We start from the raw sequence: 17,541 nt of genomic DNA on the forward strand, positions 1-17,541 counted from the left end.
CTCCTCAGCCATGGTCAGAGCAGTGTTATTATCCTAGTTAGGGATTCTCAATCCACAGTAATAATAAATTTACATTGCCACCGAAAACATGTGAAACAAAAATTTCAGCAAATAATATTCCTAATGTGTGCTTTACTCTGAAATTTTATTTTATCCAATTCTATTTTGTTTTTTTTTAAAATGCTGGTCATAGCCCACTTAACTTCTTTCATGGCCTGTTATGGATGGCAGACCATGGTTAAAACAAACAAACAAAAAAACTCATTTAAGGAATAGGTTTGTTACTTGAGCAGGACTCAAGCCAAGTCCAGCTTGTGGGTGTGCTGTGCTTTTAGGATTGACCAAGTCTAGTCTTCTAGAAGTGGGGATATGGGTTACTTCTTTATTTATAGCTATTTATAGCTCCCGTTAAGAGAGAGACATTTTCTCCGATTTTCAGTCTTCTCACCCCTTTCTAGGATCCTTTCTCCTCTTCCAAGAACTCTAGAAAGCTGTTATAAACTTACTCTTCTTACTGGTAGAAGAAATGTGGTTGATAGAAATGTACCTTTAAACATATTCTTTTAACTTCTTTGTTATTTCTGTTTCTGGTAATGGCATTTTTGAAAAGAAAGCATGGTGTTTAAGGGGGAGATGCATATACTCAATTCCAGAACATTTTTTCATAGGAGTAAATGCAAAGTGACAGGCATATGAGTTCTCAGAGTACGTGTATCTACTTTCATTATAGCATGTTTTTACTTTAATAATTTTTTTTTTTATTTCCGAACATTATCTCTAATATTTTTCAGATTCCTTTAATCTAAATGACTGACACAGCATATCATGGAGTTCATTTGATTCCTTTCAAAATATTTTATTATGTCTAACTTTTGTCTCATAATTATTGATTTGGGGGCAGCTTTTTAAGTATTAGCCATATTACCACTATCTAATGAAGTTTGGATGATATCATTATATGATATAAAAAGATTTAAATTTGTAAGTAACCATGAGTGCATAAAATAGCAGCACAATATACACCAAAATCACCTGCAAAAATCTCAAGCCTTGTAAATTCTTGGGTAATTGGCATGATACTGAGTAGGGATGACTGATATTTTTCTTTACCAACCCATGTGGCAGTGGAGTAAACACAGTTTTAAAAGTGTGTTTCTTAATGAACTTTTAAAATTTGAGCAACTCACATTATTTCAAAATTTGCACAAAAAGTGATAGTTTTCATATTGCATTATTTCAAATTTATAGAATCAATATTGACAAAAAAGTAACTCCACTATAATGTGAAAACCTCAATTACAGGACTTAGTATTCAGCTGAGTTTAATTAAAACTGTTCAGTGTTTATAAAGATGCCATTACATTAGAAGAACTAATATAGCTGGACAGAATCTTAAAATGTTGGGAGTTGACAAGATGGGCTATTTTACTCACATGTATAGCATAAAACCATTTGCTAGGCACCCAGATAAGCCTGCTTCTGGTGAGGGAATGTTAAGTCAGTAGGTGGCATACTTTACCATCAGATCAGTGTTTTTCAAGCTGAATGTAAATGCTGTTCCAACTGCCCTGGGTATGAACTGAAGTGCTACCCTGTAAAAGGCCCAACCTGAGTGTTCATACTCGTTTCGTCTCAGGTTGCCAAGTCTGGATTTTGTAGGGGCTTCTGTCTGGTTCATTATGGGAAGAAGGTCGTCTTTGGAATCAGAATGAATTCAAGTTTGGGCCTATTTTTCTTATTAGTTATGTATTATTGGGCAAGTTTTTAAATTTCACCGAGTCTCAGTGTTTTTATAAATTGGGGCTAATAGTACTAAGTTCATGAGGTAGCTGCAAGGATTACTGTGCTATAATGTCTATAAATTGCTGACCGTAGTCCCCATTGCACAACTGGAATTCTGTAAGTAATACTAATTTTATTATTAATTACTCTGATGAATAAAATCTTTGTAGAAGGCTGCATTTGGAATTTAAGTGCAGCTCTAGGTTAGCTTCTCAGACAGTTTCTTTTAGTGCCTTTTATATGTTCAACAAGTGAAGTATTTGCCTTTTATGAGATGAGATTGAGTGAAAGAGATAGGATCCTTCTGATGAGTTTGGAAGTAAGATTAAGACTGGAAAGAAATGATAAACCGCTGTACATTAAATTTGTGATTCTGGCTGTAGGTGAGTTAAGTTTAAGAAGGATAAGCATGTGTGAAATCCTATACTGGGTTTCAGAGAATCAACGTGTACAAGTACGCATTGTGTTGAAGATGACATAGCTTCAGGTCAAGTGAAAAAGAAACAGGAACTTTGACTAAAAGCCTGGTGTGGGTAGTGATGTGCTTTCAGGAAAGCCAGTGTGTTCTCCAGTAGAGTTAGGAGTGTCCAAACAAAGGACAACAGCAATCCCACTTTCCTGTGTGTCCTGGTCAGCACACATCTGAAGTATGTTTGCTCTGTTTTGTATTCTGTCTTTTTTTTGTTTTGTTTTTGTTTTTTAAGAGAAAACGACAAAGAGGAACACAAACAGGAACTTGACCAGGAAACTGTTGTATAAGGAACAACGTTGCTGCTTATCCTGGAGGTTTGAGCACTGCCTTTCAATTTCAAATGTTTGGAAGTCTATCATTCGGAAGCCAATGCATTGTATAGAATGGACACACAATAAAAATTGAGAAATAAGCTTCTGTAGGATAAATCTAAAGGGCTGCTATAGTATAGCTCCACAGTGTAGAGCTAAAGGATCTGAAGAATGAAAGACAGTTAGTCCAATTATAGAAAGGCAAATTTTAACTCCATATTGAAAAATTTTTTAACTGTAAAAGAGTCACAAGCTAACTGGGGAAGCTGAGGTATCTATAAATAACTATAATTTGAGATCTGCGTGCCATACAATAAGCATTTTTAGATTCAAGGAAGGGAGAGAATCCTCTGTAGGGATGCAGGAAAGACAAAGGAGGAGGCATATTAGGTCTTAAAGGTAGCTAGGACGTAGACATCCTAAAAGTGCAGTTTTACAAGTAGATGGTGTGAAGTGGGGAGCATTCGAAGTCCATGAACGACGGAAAGCAAGGGCATGGAAGCAAGGAATGTTTGGTTTTTACATGAGGGGTTAGAGTGCAGTTCACTTTACTTGGAGGGAGAGGATCTAGTGATTCCCCTGGGATTTGTTTTTTAAGTTATTCCGAACAGAAATTCAGTCAGCTCAACATGTGGCATCATCATATGATTCACCTTATGTTTTTTTTGAGAACATGTTATATGTGTTGATTAGGAATTCATGGGCAAAAAATAGGATGTAACAAAAAGTCTTGACCTATGTACTCTTTAACAGTGTTCTTAATTCATTCTGACTAAGCATTATTTGTTAAAATTCAACTTTTCTAGACCCGATTTCTTAAAGCCAGGCCCATCTGCGGTGAAACTGATAAACTAAAGCAATAGATTTATTCTTGCCTACCTGAACCTGATGTGGTTGTGCTGGTTTCTGTGGATTAGAGCAGAGTCTAGTTCTGCAGATCTGGGGTGAGGTCTGAAGTTCTACCCGCCTCATAAGCTCCCAGGTAAAGCCATTGCTGTGGGTCCACCGACCACACTTTGGATAGCAAGGGTTTAGAGTCTACTTTATGGCTACCTTTTCCACTCTGAAGTTTGGCACAGGACATCTTGGCAATACATTGGAAGGCAGATACAGTTTCTTTGTCAGTATTGATTTAAATTGGGTAAAGAAATGTTGTTTATTACTGCTGTGTTGATTTATTACTGAACGTTCTTTCCCTGGAGCAAAATTTTACTTTTTATACAAAGAATTTTTACCACTTCAGAAACACTGCAAAGTGGGTAGTGTTTATTCTTGAAACACTTTTAATCTCAGTTTATGTATAATATCTGCCTTTCCCAAATAGTGTTTGATTTAGAATCACTTTGCAAGGAAAGCAATTTCTTTTGTTTGTTTCTAAATTAACTCAGCCTGATACACTTACAAAGATTAGTTATTAAACTTTCCAGTGGGATAAGCATTTATCTGATATTTAGGGAAATATTTTTAGTTGGAATCTCTGAACCAAGTAGTTTCGTTGCACAGTTTGTTAAATTGATCAGAAAATATTTTAAAATATTTTCTAGAGAGCCAAAGTTATACCATTAGAGATTAATTTATTTGGACTGTGAATGTTTTTCAATCTTCAAGATGTTTTTCATATATTGCAACTATTCCTATCAGTGTTTCATGTGGGTTTCAACTAAGGAGGAGGGATTAATTTGCCAAATATGAGCTAATTCCCATGGGATTAGAACATTGGATGGGGCCAGGTTTGGGGGCAATGATGTGTTACTTAAGGGAAGAGAAGGCTAGAATAGCATACAGAAGAGAGATTCCTAGGCTCCAGTGATGAAATTTGCTTATGTCATAATTATGCTATTCTTAAGGAAAGTCTGATTTGTTCCTTAACTTGGGTTTAACATCTGGCAGGTACCCCTTTCTATTTTGTTTTCATTCTCAGCATAATAGGCTCCCTCTACTTTTTTTATAAGACTTGGGCAACAGATCCAGGCTTCACTAAGTCTTCTGAAGAAGAAAGGAAGACGGTGAGCTTTCTTTGTAATGTTACTGATTTTTTTTTAATAGGGGGGAATGTAAACTTTAGAAGGTCATAGCCTCGTTGGTTTTGGTCATGGCTGCATCTCTAGTTCCTGACACCTAATACATGCAACATAAATGTGGAATGAATAAATCAGTAAAATGAGATTTCTCCACTGTCATACTCTATATTCATATGAAAGTTTTAAAAAAATATTTTTATTTTCTAGTAAAGTAATTCGTCACCAAGACTTTCACATGTAATTTCTGTTAGTAGATGTGATCTCTTGCTTTTTTATAGTAACATTTAAATAATTATTTAGCTTAAATTTAATACATGCAGAGTAAGTAGGAAGGGGCAAGGGGGCGTCCTTCTGTTTGACTGAGGAGGTGCCCCTTCTCCTCACATATGAAGTTGTCAGAGGACATGGTGTGTCTTCTACTGCTCGTGAATGTTTAGAAGTTGGGAAATGTGCCATCCTCTTTGTTACTTAAAGCCAGTGTTCTTAAGAAACTGAGCCCTTGGTCCTTGTAACCATCAGTTCTAATGTATACTATTGATTTTTGTTTCTTTTTTAGGAATACATATGTGTGCATTTATTTTTCTCCTCAGATTATAACCGGTAGATCATTGCCATTGATGGAGAGAAGGGGGATGTAATTATTGTGCATTCTACTTTATTGGCTATGGTTGAAAATGCAGCCTTGAAAAGTCATATTATTTCAAGCACAGAATGATTTGTTGGCAGGTCTTCCAAATTGCTTTTCTAGCTACCTCAGTTTGAAGAGCTGTGATTATGGTATATAACCATGCATTATACATTACCCAGTAAAATGCAAATATAAGGTCAAACTTTATGTCTTTCAGAATATCATCACCCTCGCAGAGACTGGCTGTCTGGACTTCAGAACATTTTGTACATCATGTCTTGTGAGTGAATCTTCTCTTTATAATTGTTTTCCCATCATAAAAGCAAATTCATGGTTGCATTGCTCAAGTAAGCATTTATCAAATCTTCATGGTATATTTATACACCTTTGTTTTTACCAGATTCTAATTTTGTATTACCGTCAGAACAATTTTCTGCTTTGAATATATAGGAGAATACTACTTATAATCTCTTAAAGTTGCCTATGCTTAAATCTCTTTGTGTGTTTTGTTTGCTTTTTCCTGCCATGAAGTATATGTTAGAACTTACTTGGAGTCAGAGGCTCAAGATGACCCTAGAAATCACTTAGTGAAACCTCTCATTTTGCAACTGGGGAATCATGGCCTTTAAAGGGAGGAAGTAACATTTTCCAAATTATTGGCAGAGCCAGAAATGAAATGTGGGTTTCTTTTTTTCTTAATCCAATGCTCATTCTTCTGTATGGTATTGTCTCATTCCCCCTTAGTCAGTGTCAATAAGGTCTATACTTCAAATCCCTTTGAGTGACGGCCTAATCAAAATGGACATTTGGAAGTAAATATTAATAAGGCATTCCAGAGCCTCTATGTGAATTGATGATCTAGTGTGTAGGATTGTTTGTACCAATGTCTTTACGATTTAGCAATAAGATTTTGCTTGTGATTTCTTACCACTTTGAGACACTGATTTTTGCTTGAGCTTTTCTTAATTGCCCACTTAGATAAGGAAGCCATTAAGGTCACTCCATTGCCATGTGTGCAACTCCTGTGTGGCTCGGTATGATCAACACTGCCTGTGGACTGGACGGTGTATAGGTGAGACACTGAGCTTTTCAGTTACCACTATGAATTTCAGCTTATGTTTAGTTATGTGTGTGACTCATAGAACAAGTAGAAGAGTGTCCATTTTGTAGCTCTTCCTTGTCAGAGAATCATCTCTATGGTATAACACTTTTGGAAGGCTGATTGTCGATGTTGATAATGATAATGTCATTGTATAGTATTTTTGTGTTTACAAAGCTTTTACATGAAGTATCCTGTTTGATTAGCAGAGCACTCCTCTCCTATGTGGTTGGTATTATCTCCATTTTAGAGTTGAAAAAATATAAAAGGTAAAAAGTTATTTAAGTCACTTTAGTAGTATCAGTCTTCTATTCCAAATACCACACTCTTTCCATATTTTGCATCTTGTCTCTCTTGTTTCCCTTCTCCACTTGCCTCCTTTAAGGCTCAGGTAGGAGCTAGATCCAAAGATGGCAGAGATCTAGGGCTTTCCTTCCACCCAGGGAATTATCCTTTTCCTAATCTGCAGCCCTGGGTTTCCTCTGAGCTGTCACAGTAAAATCCAGGGGTTTATTTTATTTTGAGGAACCTCAGAGGAACTATGTCATAGGTCTTCAGGAGAAGATATGCTTTTATGATCTTGATGAACAAAAGGCTGCCTCAGCTCAGTCAGGTGTTCTCAGTGCATATGTTCATGTTCTCTTCTGTTCCTAGAGAACAAGTGAAGAGACAATTTCTGGCGTCCCTAGTTTCATGGACCCCATCCCACCATAAAGATGCGATGATTGGCTTTATAACAGGCAGCTTTGAATGGCCGCAGAAAAACAATAGTAATGAGTTCATATATTTTTATCACACTGCATTTAATATAGTGTTTTCATATGCATCATCCTGTTCGGTTGCCACAGGCCTGTGAAATAGAAGAGATATTATCCCCATATTCAAAGTAAGAACACTGGTCCAGAGAAGTTAAATGATGTACCTACAGCCACACAAGTAATCATTTCTAAACCTAGGTCCTCATTCCTATGGCCGTTTGCCCCTTCTGCTGCGCTTTGCTGCCACTGGAGAGCGGGGAACAGTGGTTGGTACCTGAGGAGCTTTCATGTCATTAGCATCGAAACGCTCCCATCTCCAGCATCAAGAGAGCAGCTCAAATGAGTGGGCTTGGCTGCCTGGTACCTACATCCCTTCTTTGTTTCTGTAGGCCTTTCTCAGGTTGCAGGTTGCCCCTCTTTTGCTGTGTCCAGTCTCCTGCAGTGTACCTATTTAGCAGTACTCCTCAGATTCATTTTCTCTGTTCCCTGATCAAGTCAATCCTTGAGGTCTGGAAGTCATACTTTATATAAACTTATCACATGGAAGGAAGAGATGGGATGATTTGCCCCAAATCCTGCCTGCTCTCATCCTTCTAACACGGTATAGGCCATCCTAGAACTGTATATGCTTTGTAAACTTTGTTCTATTAAAAAAAATTCTCTTTTAGGTAAGTAATAATAAAGTTAGTTCATGTTAGTTCAGTTATCATGGACAGTTGACCATGACATATCAGAGCCATTTGGTTTTATAGTTTAATGGTATTTAAAAGCAAAGCAACAGCTTATTTCTTTTCCTTTGGTCAGTGCTTTGGACAGGAAGGCAGTTAATATGGTCTTGATTTGGAAAATCATTGTAAGAAAGTATTAAATATGTTGTTTTTCTTTTTGATGTAGGTTTTGGCAACCATCATTATTACATATTCTTCTTATTTTTCCTTGCCTTTATGTGTGACTGGATTATGTATGAATCTTTCCTGTGTAAGTATAAATTTTCCTTATAGCAAGCGCATGCACCCATATCCACATATACTTTTCCTTGTAAACTCTTGTATATATCACTTTCTGGCTGGGTTACTACAAACCATTCCCCTAGTAAAAATGAAATGGATGCCTCTGAGACTTTCTCAGCATTGGGAAACTATAAGAAATGCTGGAAGAGGGTAGTTGTCAGTACCTTAGAAGAGATTGTAGTCTAAAGTGACCTCGATAAATGCAAAAAGTGGTCAAAAATACAAATTCACTTAAGGCAAGTGCAAATTTATCCCCTGCTGAAATGAAGAGAAAACAGCTACTTAAGTATAAATCTACGGAAGTGAGAGTAAATAAAATAAAGGAAAAAAAGATTGGTAGTAGAGAGATTGGGGGAGGAGGAAGGTGGTCACAGTAATCAAGGGACAAAACTCTGAAAACACATGTCATTTGATAAATATCTAGTCACAATTTTTAACTGGTATGAAAATGTAAAAGTAATTGAAAGGTTAGAAATAATAACTTGAAAGAAAATATTGGATCACTATTCTGCAACCCTGAGAAAGGAAAGTAACTTTTCAGTAGCAGTATAAGGGATGTCTAGGGATCCCGTGTATGGAGTGACATCCAGCTGTTCCAAGGTGATCAATTAAGAAGAGCGGGTTTAAATCAAAGCAAGAGTGTTTGGTGGCTCTTAAGAATTACATGACTATATCACTTCATATAAATGTCTAACCATAATGCTATACACCTGAAACTAATATAAAACAATATTTTATGTTAACTGTAATTTTTAAAATTTTTAAATAATAAATATATAAAAAACATATATATGAAAAAAAAAGAATTGCTTGGCCGTGCTTTTCAAACCTTGGAAGAGGTTACCTAACTGAAAAAAGCTATAGTGCTCGTAGTTTATTTTGACTTTGCTTAATGGTTCATTATTTATTTATTTGAAAGCTTTGGGGGAGTTTGGCCATTTAGGCAGAGGCTTCACCACTAATCTGTTTCCACCCACCTTCCTGTTGCATTCATGCTCAGGCCTTTATTTTGCCAACAGAATACTAGTTTGTTGCTTGAGTTAAAATCGGGAATGATTCAGGAAACTGTTAGGAAAGTTTTTTACTACTCTTTTTTCTTTTTTTCTTAGCATCTCAAGCTCCAGCCCTTCTTACTCTTGTGCTTCCTGCTTTCTTTAATTTAAATTTTTAGTTTTTGGAAGACAGTTCCTCCGACAGTGTCCCCCAGCCTCCCAGCTCCCCTCCCCAGAAACATCCAGTATTACAAGTTTTGTTTTGATTGGGGTTTCATTTTTAGAGATTGTTAATTAATATCTATGTGAAATGATTTCTTTTTTGCCCTGCTGTAGGCACAGAGAGGGCTTCAGTTGCCTCATCAGCCCCTTTCCCACCTGACACCTTGGGTATCTGATCACTAGGGAATGCTTTTGTGGCTCAGTGTAACTGTCACCATCTCAAATGGATCTAATAGTCAGAAGGTTGTGATCCCTGATCTCACTCAGTTCTTGTCAAAGGCCATCGGTAATCCTGAGCATTGGAATTTTAAAACCTCTTAGATTATGTCTGGTGGTGTAAGAAATAAAATATTTTTTGACACTACTTCTTTCTGTTGAAAGAGCTGCCCTTTGAAGGCCTGACATTAAAGCATATTCCTGGAAAACCTTTTCAAGCTGGCCCATGGACCAGCCGTGCCTTGGACTTGATCCTAGGGGAGAGGAGCCAGATTTTACACCACTCTTGTTTTCCCCGCTTCTCTCTCTCCACTAAAAATAGTCACCTTTGTTTGCTGTCTGTGTCCAGCATAAAACTGTATTGATAAGGACAGAAGTGATTTTCCATCACATTCATTCTTTCCAAGTGGCTTTCTTATTACATGCATTGGTTCTTCTCTGCCTTTGTCTTTATTCTCTGGCTCTGAACCGATTTTATATTATGTTTTGTTTCTTAGGAACAGTCCCACCTTTACATTCACTTAAAACTGTGTAGACCAGCTGAACATATTTGATTACTTTTATCCCATTTTATTTTGACAATATTTATTTATACTGAATGAAGATATTGGGTCATTATTTCACAGACAGGAAAAATGAACTTCGTTTATTAAAAGTGCTCCATTTTTCTCATGAGGCCTCATTGCTATCCCACCTTCTTTGGTTACCATTAATAGTCCTGTTGCTAGAGCCTTGCTGTGCACCCTGCCCCTCAGGTGATCCAGTTGAAGTTACTTCTGACTCTGTACAGCCTCCATCCATTTCATCTTCTGTGAAGTCTGTTTTCAGGGTGGACCGTAGGTAACCCAAAGTGTCAGCAGCATACAAGTAACAGGGAGAAAGATTTTAGATCATGGTTAAAATACTGTAACTATCAGAGCTATCCAAAGATGAAAACAGTTGAGTTGGAACAATACGAGTTCTCTGTCATTAGCCAACGACCACCTGATAAGAAAGTATTAGTACATATTAAAGTGTTATATAGCACAATAATGTATGTGGCCATTTAGAGCCATATCTTTGATATTAAATCTGAAATTAGTCCTATGAAAACTTCAGTTTGAGGTTATACTGTGTTATCAAAAAAATTCCCAGAAGAGAGCAGTAGAAATCCATAAGCTGAAAGAAAATATTCTTTCCCACTCAGCTGTTTCCTCTGCCTGCTGTTTGAAATTATATTATTTTTTGTCAAATCAGGTGCATGGGATGCATTTTTCTTTGCTGTCCTAATAAGAATCTCTACAGAGTATAATTTGCCTTAACTTACTACCTTGATTATTACTCTGTGATGATTACTGTTAGAATGCTTCTGGCATATATTCATGGAAAATGGCTGGGAATCAGATGAGACTCAAAAAGGAAAATTAGATTTTTAGCACTAAAATGGACAGACAGTAGATAGTAATGTCATGGATTCATTTTCTCTCTGTCCCAGGAGCTCTTAAGTATTGCTTTGGGAAAATGTCTAAAAATAATTATCAAATTGTCAGAGGCATTTGTGAAATCTCAAGGTGCAAATCTACAGAATTCTCATTCCAAAAATAATTTGCCCTTTATGAGCAGTCATGGAGCCTGTAAGTCATTGGCTTTACATAACCTTCAGAGTCTGTTCGCTTTTTTCTGCTACTTCCTGCATGTATTCACCTAAGGGCTGCTCTTAACTATGTGGGCTACGGATCAGTATCATGAAGGCCATAGGGAAGTCCTCCCTTTTAATTGGCTTATAAATCGGTGTTCCTGGGGAGAAACTGAGCTGTGATCACATGAATTTTGTTCTCTGTCCTTTTCCTGGGGGGGTATCTTTCTCATGAATTTCCTCGCCTGGCCTTTCTCTCTCTGTAGGATAAATTATGGTGCCAGTACAGAAGTATACTCGGTAACTGCATGCTGTTAGGTTGTGTTCCAAAAGTATCTAGGGGCTTATAGGATTTCTTGTGCCATAGCAATGGCCTGGTGATCTGAACCTTTAATAAGAGTTTATATTTAGTTCTGCGATAGACCCATATCTTGCTGTAACATGGATAAGAGAGAATTTTCCAGGACAAATATTTATTAAATATAATCATTCTTAGTTGTCAAGTCCTTGAACAATTAACTTCTCTGACCAGTGCATTTTATGCTGAATATGCTGATTTTAGTGATGGTTTTATGGTCCTTTTTTGCTTTTATCCCCTCCCTGCCAGCCGATGATGGAGTGTTATCATAGCCTTAATTAACAGTGAGGTACCATTTTTTTTGTCTTTGTTAGCTGGCATTTGAATAATAAAATCATCAAGTTGGGTTTCTGATCTGTGCTATCATGTCTTGCTTTCTTTTTTTTTAAATAGAACTACACTGATTTTATCTTCTTGAATGATGATCACTCGTTTGTTGCCTTTTTAAATAATTCGTTCCTTTTTGTGCATTCACAGATTGGTCAAATCGTTGTGCCACAACATTCGGAGAAGATGGACTATGGACCTACCTCAGTCAGATTGTGGCTTGTTCCCCTTGGGTTTTATATATCTTCATGCTAGCAACTTTCCATTTCTCATGGTCAACATTTTTATTAATCAATCAACTCTTTCAGGTATATATTCTCTTTTTATAATGTCTTTGGGTAAAATTCCAATAACCTGTAGTAAGGTAGAAAGACTTTAATTTCAAATCAGAAGACTTTGTTTTTAGTTCTACCTCTGTCACTTTCTCTGTGGGTCTAGGCATGTCATTTGACTCTTGAATTTCAGTTTCCTTGTCCATAAAATGAGGATAATAATGCCTGTCTACTCTCATAGGATGGTTTAAAAGTTAGAATAATAAATTGTTAGTGTTGGCCCTAGGAGTTATCTAACCTCTTTATTTTACAGAGGTACAGACAGGTGAATTGAACTGTTCTTGGTCACCCAAAGAGTAGGAAAATCAGAACGCAAACCTACGTTTTCTGACTCCCATTTATGGGCTTTTTCCATCATATGATTAAATTGTATGGTGTGTGAAAGCATGGTATAAGCTGTAAAGCATGGTGCAAATGTGAGATGATTATTTTCTCTTACTTTTGCCAACCTCGCTTGTTATCCTTGTTGTTATACAATACTTAAGTGGATAGAAGTGGGGAAGAAATAAAAGATATCACTAACCAATGGACAGGTAATTGCATATCCAGAGAATGTCATGGCCATGAGAAAGTTCAAGCTCTAGGACAGTAGTCACCTTCAGCTTTATATGAAGCTCTGTCCCTTCCCTTCCCTGCTGCCTTCCCCTATGAGTAGAACGTAATTCTCATTGTTGCTATGTCCCGCCCTCATGAAATGGACAGCTGTGATCAGTCTGAGCCACTTACTGTAAGACTTCAGATAATCAGGGCATTACTCAGCAAAAGGAAAAAATATTCCACTTTTATGGAGAAGTGAACAATTCTATAATAATAATAAAGAAATAAAGAAAAAATGCTAAGGGAAGAAATTAAGCTAATAATACTGACTAAACTAAGGTTTCTGAACATTTATCGTAATTTCCTGTCCCTTTGATATCTATAGGCTCACGCAGTAAGAATGGATATTAGCATCAATGATTGTTAATATTAATTACTACCATTTGTAATACCTAACATTTATATATGCTTTATATATTCCAAAACACTTTCCCATCTGTTTCCTTACAAACATTTGAGATGTAGACTGTGCCAAAGTAGTGTCTCCATTTTATAGATGAGGAAACTAAGCCTAAGAAATGTTGAGTACCTTGTTTATGACCATAGGGCTAATAAGAGGTGGAATTAGATGTAGAACCTAAGATTTGAGACATCAATCCTAATTCTCTTTCTTCTTATTTGGACTCTTAAAACAAGTACAAGTAAATGAGACTATAATATTCTTAATTTTTAAAAGGTTATTATATTTGTCTGTTTTCTAAGGCAGGAAAATGGGCTCAAAGTTTTGAATAGTTTTGAAATACAGGAATTCAGAGCAAAGTAGTTTTCTTAATAAACAAAACATCTCTGTTAATTTGAAGCCTTTCATTTCCCGAGTGCTCTGGAGAGTAATGGTTTTGACCGTAGCCAGCCAAACTGACAGTATAGACTGCTGGTTAGGACACAGCTTTATTCTCACATTGACCGAGGTGTCAGTCACAGTTCTGCCACTTTATAAGCTGTGTGGCCTTGGACCTGTTACTTCACCTCTATAAGCCTCTGTACTAGGTATTTTATATATATTATCTCAAATCCTTAAACAATCTGATGAAGGTGATAATCTCTGTTTTACAGATAAGGAACTTGATGTTTGAGTTGTTTTGAGGATTAAATGAGAACTCAGTAAATAGTAGTGGTTTTAATGACTTTTAATGACTTAAGAGTTTTTACTTAAGAGTTTTTAAGTTACCTTAATTCTTCTTACCTTTCCCCAAATTTATAGATTTAAATGTTCTTCACTTCAGATTATTAACTTTTTCATTTGGCTGTTTTCACAGAGAGTAAGAAGGATAAACAAGTTGAGATAATTGCACTGATACTGACCTTATGTTGTTTTATTCATCTAAAAGTTGCATGCTGAATGTATTAAGAATCTAAACATGGCCATAAGTCATGGCTTAAATTACTAAAACAATTATATCACAACTCTCAGTCAATGTGCTGTGCTTTCTTGAAGGTTAATAAAAATTAGATAGTCAGAAAAGAAAATGCCTAGCTACTAGATTTACATAGGAAAGTCTAGTTTAGAGCTGCTGAATCTTTACTCTTACCGTGATCCTTGGTTAGAGGGTTAGGTGATACTGTCTTTGGGGGTTACTGAATGTTTGCCAGTGTCCTGTAATGCACTGCTAAGAGTAATGGAGCCTTGGTATTTTTTATGTACCTTCCAATCTTTTTCAGATTGCTTTTCTAGGCCTGACCTCTCATGAGAGAACCAGCCTACTGAAGCAGAGCAGGCATATGAAACAGCCGTTGTCCCTCAGGAGGACGCCATACAAGTAAGTGAGATCCATTTTTTCCACTGAGACTTATGGAAGGTGCTAGGCCAGCCATTGGTTACCCAGTCTCATGCCACCACCCTTGGCCATGCCCTTATCCTCTAACTCGCTATCTGGTAGAGCTGACCTTTCTTGGAATCCTCAGTGACAGGAGATGAGTGGTAAGGTCATGAGCCCCAAGGCAGTAAGAATTTGGGGTTTAGTCTGCTGGACTCAGCACAAATAATAAGTGACTTTGAAGTTTTGCCAAGATGGGGAATCTCTCCAGTCAAGCCACATGGTCACAAGGTTGCACGTTGCTGGCATGAAGTCAATATGAGATAATTAAGCATGTGGCTGAGAAAGTCAGCCACAAGGCTCTCTGTAGAAAGCGTTAGACTGTGAGCTTTGCCAAGATTTTCAACCTGGCTTTCTATCATGAGTAATACTTTCTATCATGAGTAATACTTTCTATCATGAGTAATTATTTTAGCCCTATGTTTAATGTGCCCACCTGTGTCAGGGAGAAGCTAGTTTTTCAGATTTGGGATATGTTCTTCCTTGGGCATTAGTTGTATAAAACCTGTCCTCAGCTGAAAATGAGAGTGTTTGTAGGAAGGTCATCATCTTATGATAGAACAGTCAGGCTTTGAAGCTTATCTCCCTGTCACATATTTCGGGGTCTTGGAGGCTCAAAGTGCTGCAGAGGTGACCCAGAGCCCTCCAGGAGTTTGAACGCTCACTGCCTATCTCATGAGCAGTCTATTTTAAAGCGCAGTGGTTGTACAAGATGAAACTGTTAGACTGTTAGGCTGTTAGACCAAGAAGTCAGAGCCTGGGATGTGACTCTGATATGTATTTAGAGAGGAGAGAAATTGACTTAATTGGGAAGAGATGGGTAAAGCAATAGAGAGTAGATGGCAAGCTTGTGATGATTGTTTCAGACTGGCAGTGATAATAAAGTCCCTTTCTCAGTGGTTTAACCAGAAGAATAAATATTTACCAAAGTAGAGAAGCCTTTGTGGCAGACGTGAAATTTTAAACTGAGCCTTGAAGGTTGTGGGGTGGGTATGATGGAGAGAGAAGGAAGGGCATGCTAAGCCCTGAAGGAGAGTCACAATGGAGGGACAGGCAAGAGAGTTGGGCGTGTTTGGGAATTGCTGAGTAATGGCTACGTAGGCTGGAGGAACTAACACCAAGGTCTTCGAGCCACTTTGAATCTGGCTTCCAAACCCTCTCAAACCAGAGGTTTGCCTTGTTTTCCTTCCCCCAAATGACTTTTACTCACTAACTCGCTCTCGAGCTGGTCTCTTAAATGCCCAGCATGTCTCCCCACTTCAGCCCCATCCATTCCACATGGTCAGCCTTCTTCCTAAGAAGCTGCCTTCTGAGTAGTGATGGGCCTTTCCTGACCACTGTCACTAAACAGCAGCAGTGGTACAGTCATCCTTAGGCAAAGATGTTTTGATGTATGTAGGAAGTTGAGTTAGGCTTGAAAGACAGGCCATGTGCAGAAACATACACTTTCTTCGTAACTGGAATATGTAGCAGTTTCAGGATTTAATGGAGAAAAGGTGATGGTGAAGACCGTTGTAGTCAGGAAGGCTCCAGAAGGGAAGTGGCCCTTGACTTGGGCCTCGAGAACTGGTAGCACTTAAAAGGTGAGGGCATTACCTGCGGTAAGGGTGGGGAGTGGGGGTGGGTTCCAGCATAGAAGAACGGCCTGTGCAGTTACGATCGTGGGGAAAACAGAGCCAGAGTAGCTGCAGCAGGAGGTTTATAAAGATGAGTTTGGGGGCTAACACTGGAGGAGCCTTCTTGTGTAGAGCCTGGAATATAAAGATGAGCAGTCTGGATCTGAACCTCTGGGCAGAGGAGTATCTTTAAAGGGTTTTGATTGGGAGGTGAAGTGCTGCAAAGGGCTATGAACATTAGGGTGTTTGAAAGACTAGTCAGTCTCCAAAATGTAAGGTGAATTGGAGGGAATTGAGACAGGGACATCATTTACAGATGCTACTTAGAAGATTTAGAAAAAACCCATCTTTATATAATTGTATTAACCAATGTTACTCCGATAAACTTAATTTAAAAAAAATTTAAAAAAATAAAAAGAAAGAAAAACTCATCTTGTTGATTGTAGTCTATGGTCTACAATACCATAGACTGGTCTATGTGGCTATTGAGAGAAGCAAAATCCAAATTAGGGCAGTGGGAATGGAAAGGAAACTTATTATTGGTAATGATCATTCCAGTGAAAGGGAGACCCAGAAGGAACTTACTAGTTGCTGGGCAGAAGCCAGGGAATCTCAAAATTGGAGATTCAGTTTCAGAAATGGAACTGGGCTTCAGTTTTAAGCCCAGTAACTGTCTGATTCACCTCTGGACTCCTGCAGGATCTTCGAAGGACATTGTGTATTGTAGAATCTCAGTGTACATTTATGGTTTGAGTGACTGTCAAGAGCTAACCAGAAAATGTAGTAAGACGTGTTCTCTTCCTTTCTTGGCAGCCTTGGGTTCACACAGAACCTTGCAGATTTCTTTCACTGTGGCTGCTTTGGTTTGGCGAAGCCCTGTGCAGTAGATTGGACATCACAATACACCATGGTCTTTCACCCAGCTAAGGAGAAAGTTCTTCGCTCAGTATGAAGAAAAGTAACCCAAAACTCACACTCTGATTTGTTTGTATTTAAGTTCATACCCTGTGGTCTAAAAGTGAAGTGAAGATTTAGAGTTCACCTAAGCCTAAAGGAAAACAGGTGATTTTTAAAGCCATTTGGTGAAAACAGAAGTTCTCGATAAAGGCATTATACTTTTTTAGATTCTGCAAGATGGACTGTTCCTGAGCAATCTTGGCTGACACCTAAAAAAACTTTTATATTTTTTACAAATGCAAGTTACTTTTGGGGGGGGGGAGGGATAATATTCACTAATTATGGATAAAATGTGGTATTTTCAGATATTGTATTGGTGGTTTCAAAATAATACTATTCTTTAAACTTGTAAGTTTTGATAAATTATTTGTCTTTGTTTTACCTATAAATATGTAAAAACAATATTTAAATAGA

The 17,541-nt window shown here is 37.5% G+C and overlaps 1 protein-coding gene across 1 annotated transcript in view; it reads left to right on the top strand.

Moving 5' to 3' along the window:
- The window catches only part of ZDHHC13 (zinc finger DHHC-type containing 13), a 27,766-nt gene extending 10,290 nt beyond the window's left edge, over window positions 1-17,476 (top strand). The window contains 8 exon segments of the mRNA XM_023521889.1: window positions 3,429-3,473; window positions 4,418-4,571; window positions 5,432-5,494; window positions 6,193-6,286; window positions 7,966-8,049; window positions 11,962-12,119; window positions 14,400-14,497; window positions 16,984-17,476. Coding sequence (XP_023377657.1) covers window positions 3,429-3,473; window positions 4,418-4,571; window positions 5,432-5,494; window positions 6,193-6,286; window positions 7,966-8,049; window positions 11,962-12,119; window positions 14,400-14,497; window positions 16,984-17,122 — 835 coding nt within the window. The 3' untranslated portion in view covers window positions 17,123-17,476.
- Window positions 17,477-17,541: the final 65 nt, after the last annotated feature.

This window comes from Pteropus vampyrus, unplaced genomic scaffold, assembly GCF_000151845.1.
Source record: "Pteropus vampyrus isolate Shadow unplaced genomic scaffold, Pvam_2.0 Scaffold321, whole genome shotgun sequence".
Classification (NCBI taxonomy): domain Eukaryota; kingdom Metazoa; phylum Chordata; class Mammalia; order Chiroptera; family Pteropodidae; genus Pteropus; species Pteropus vampyrus.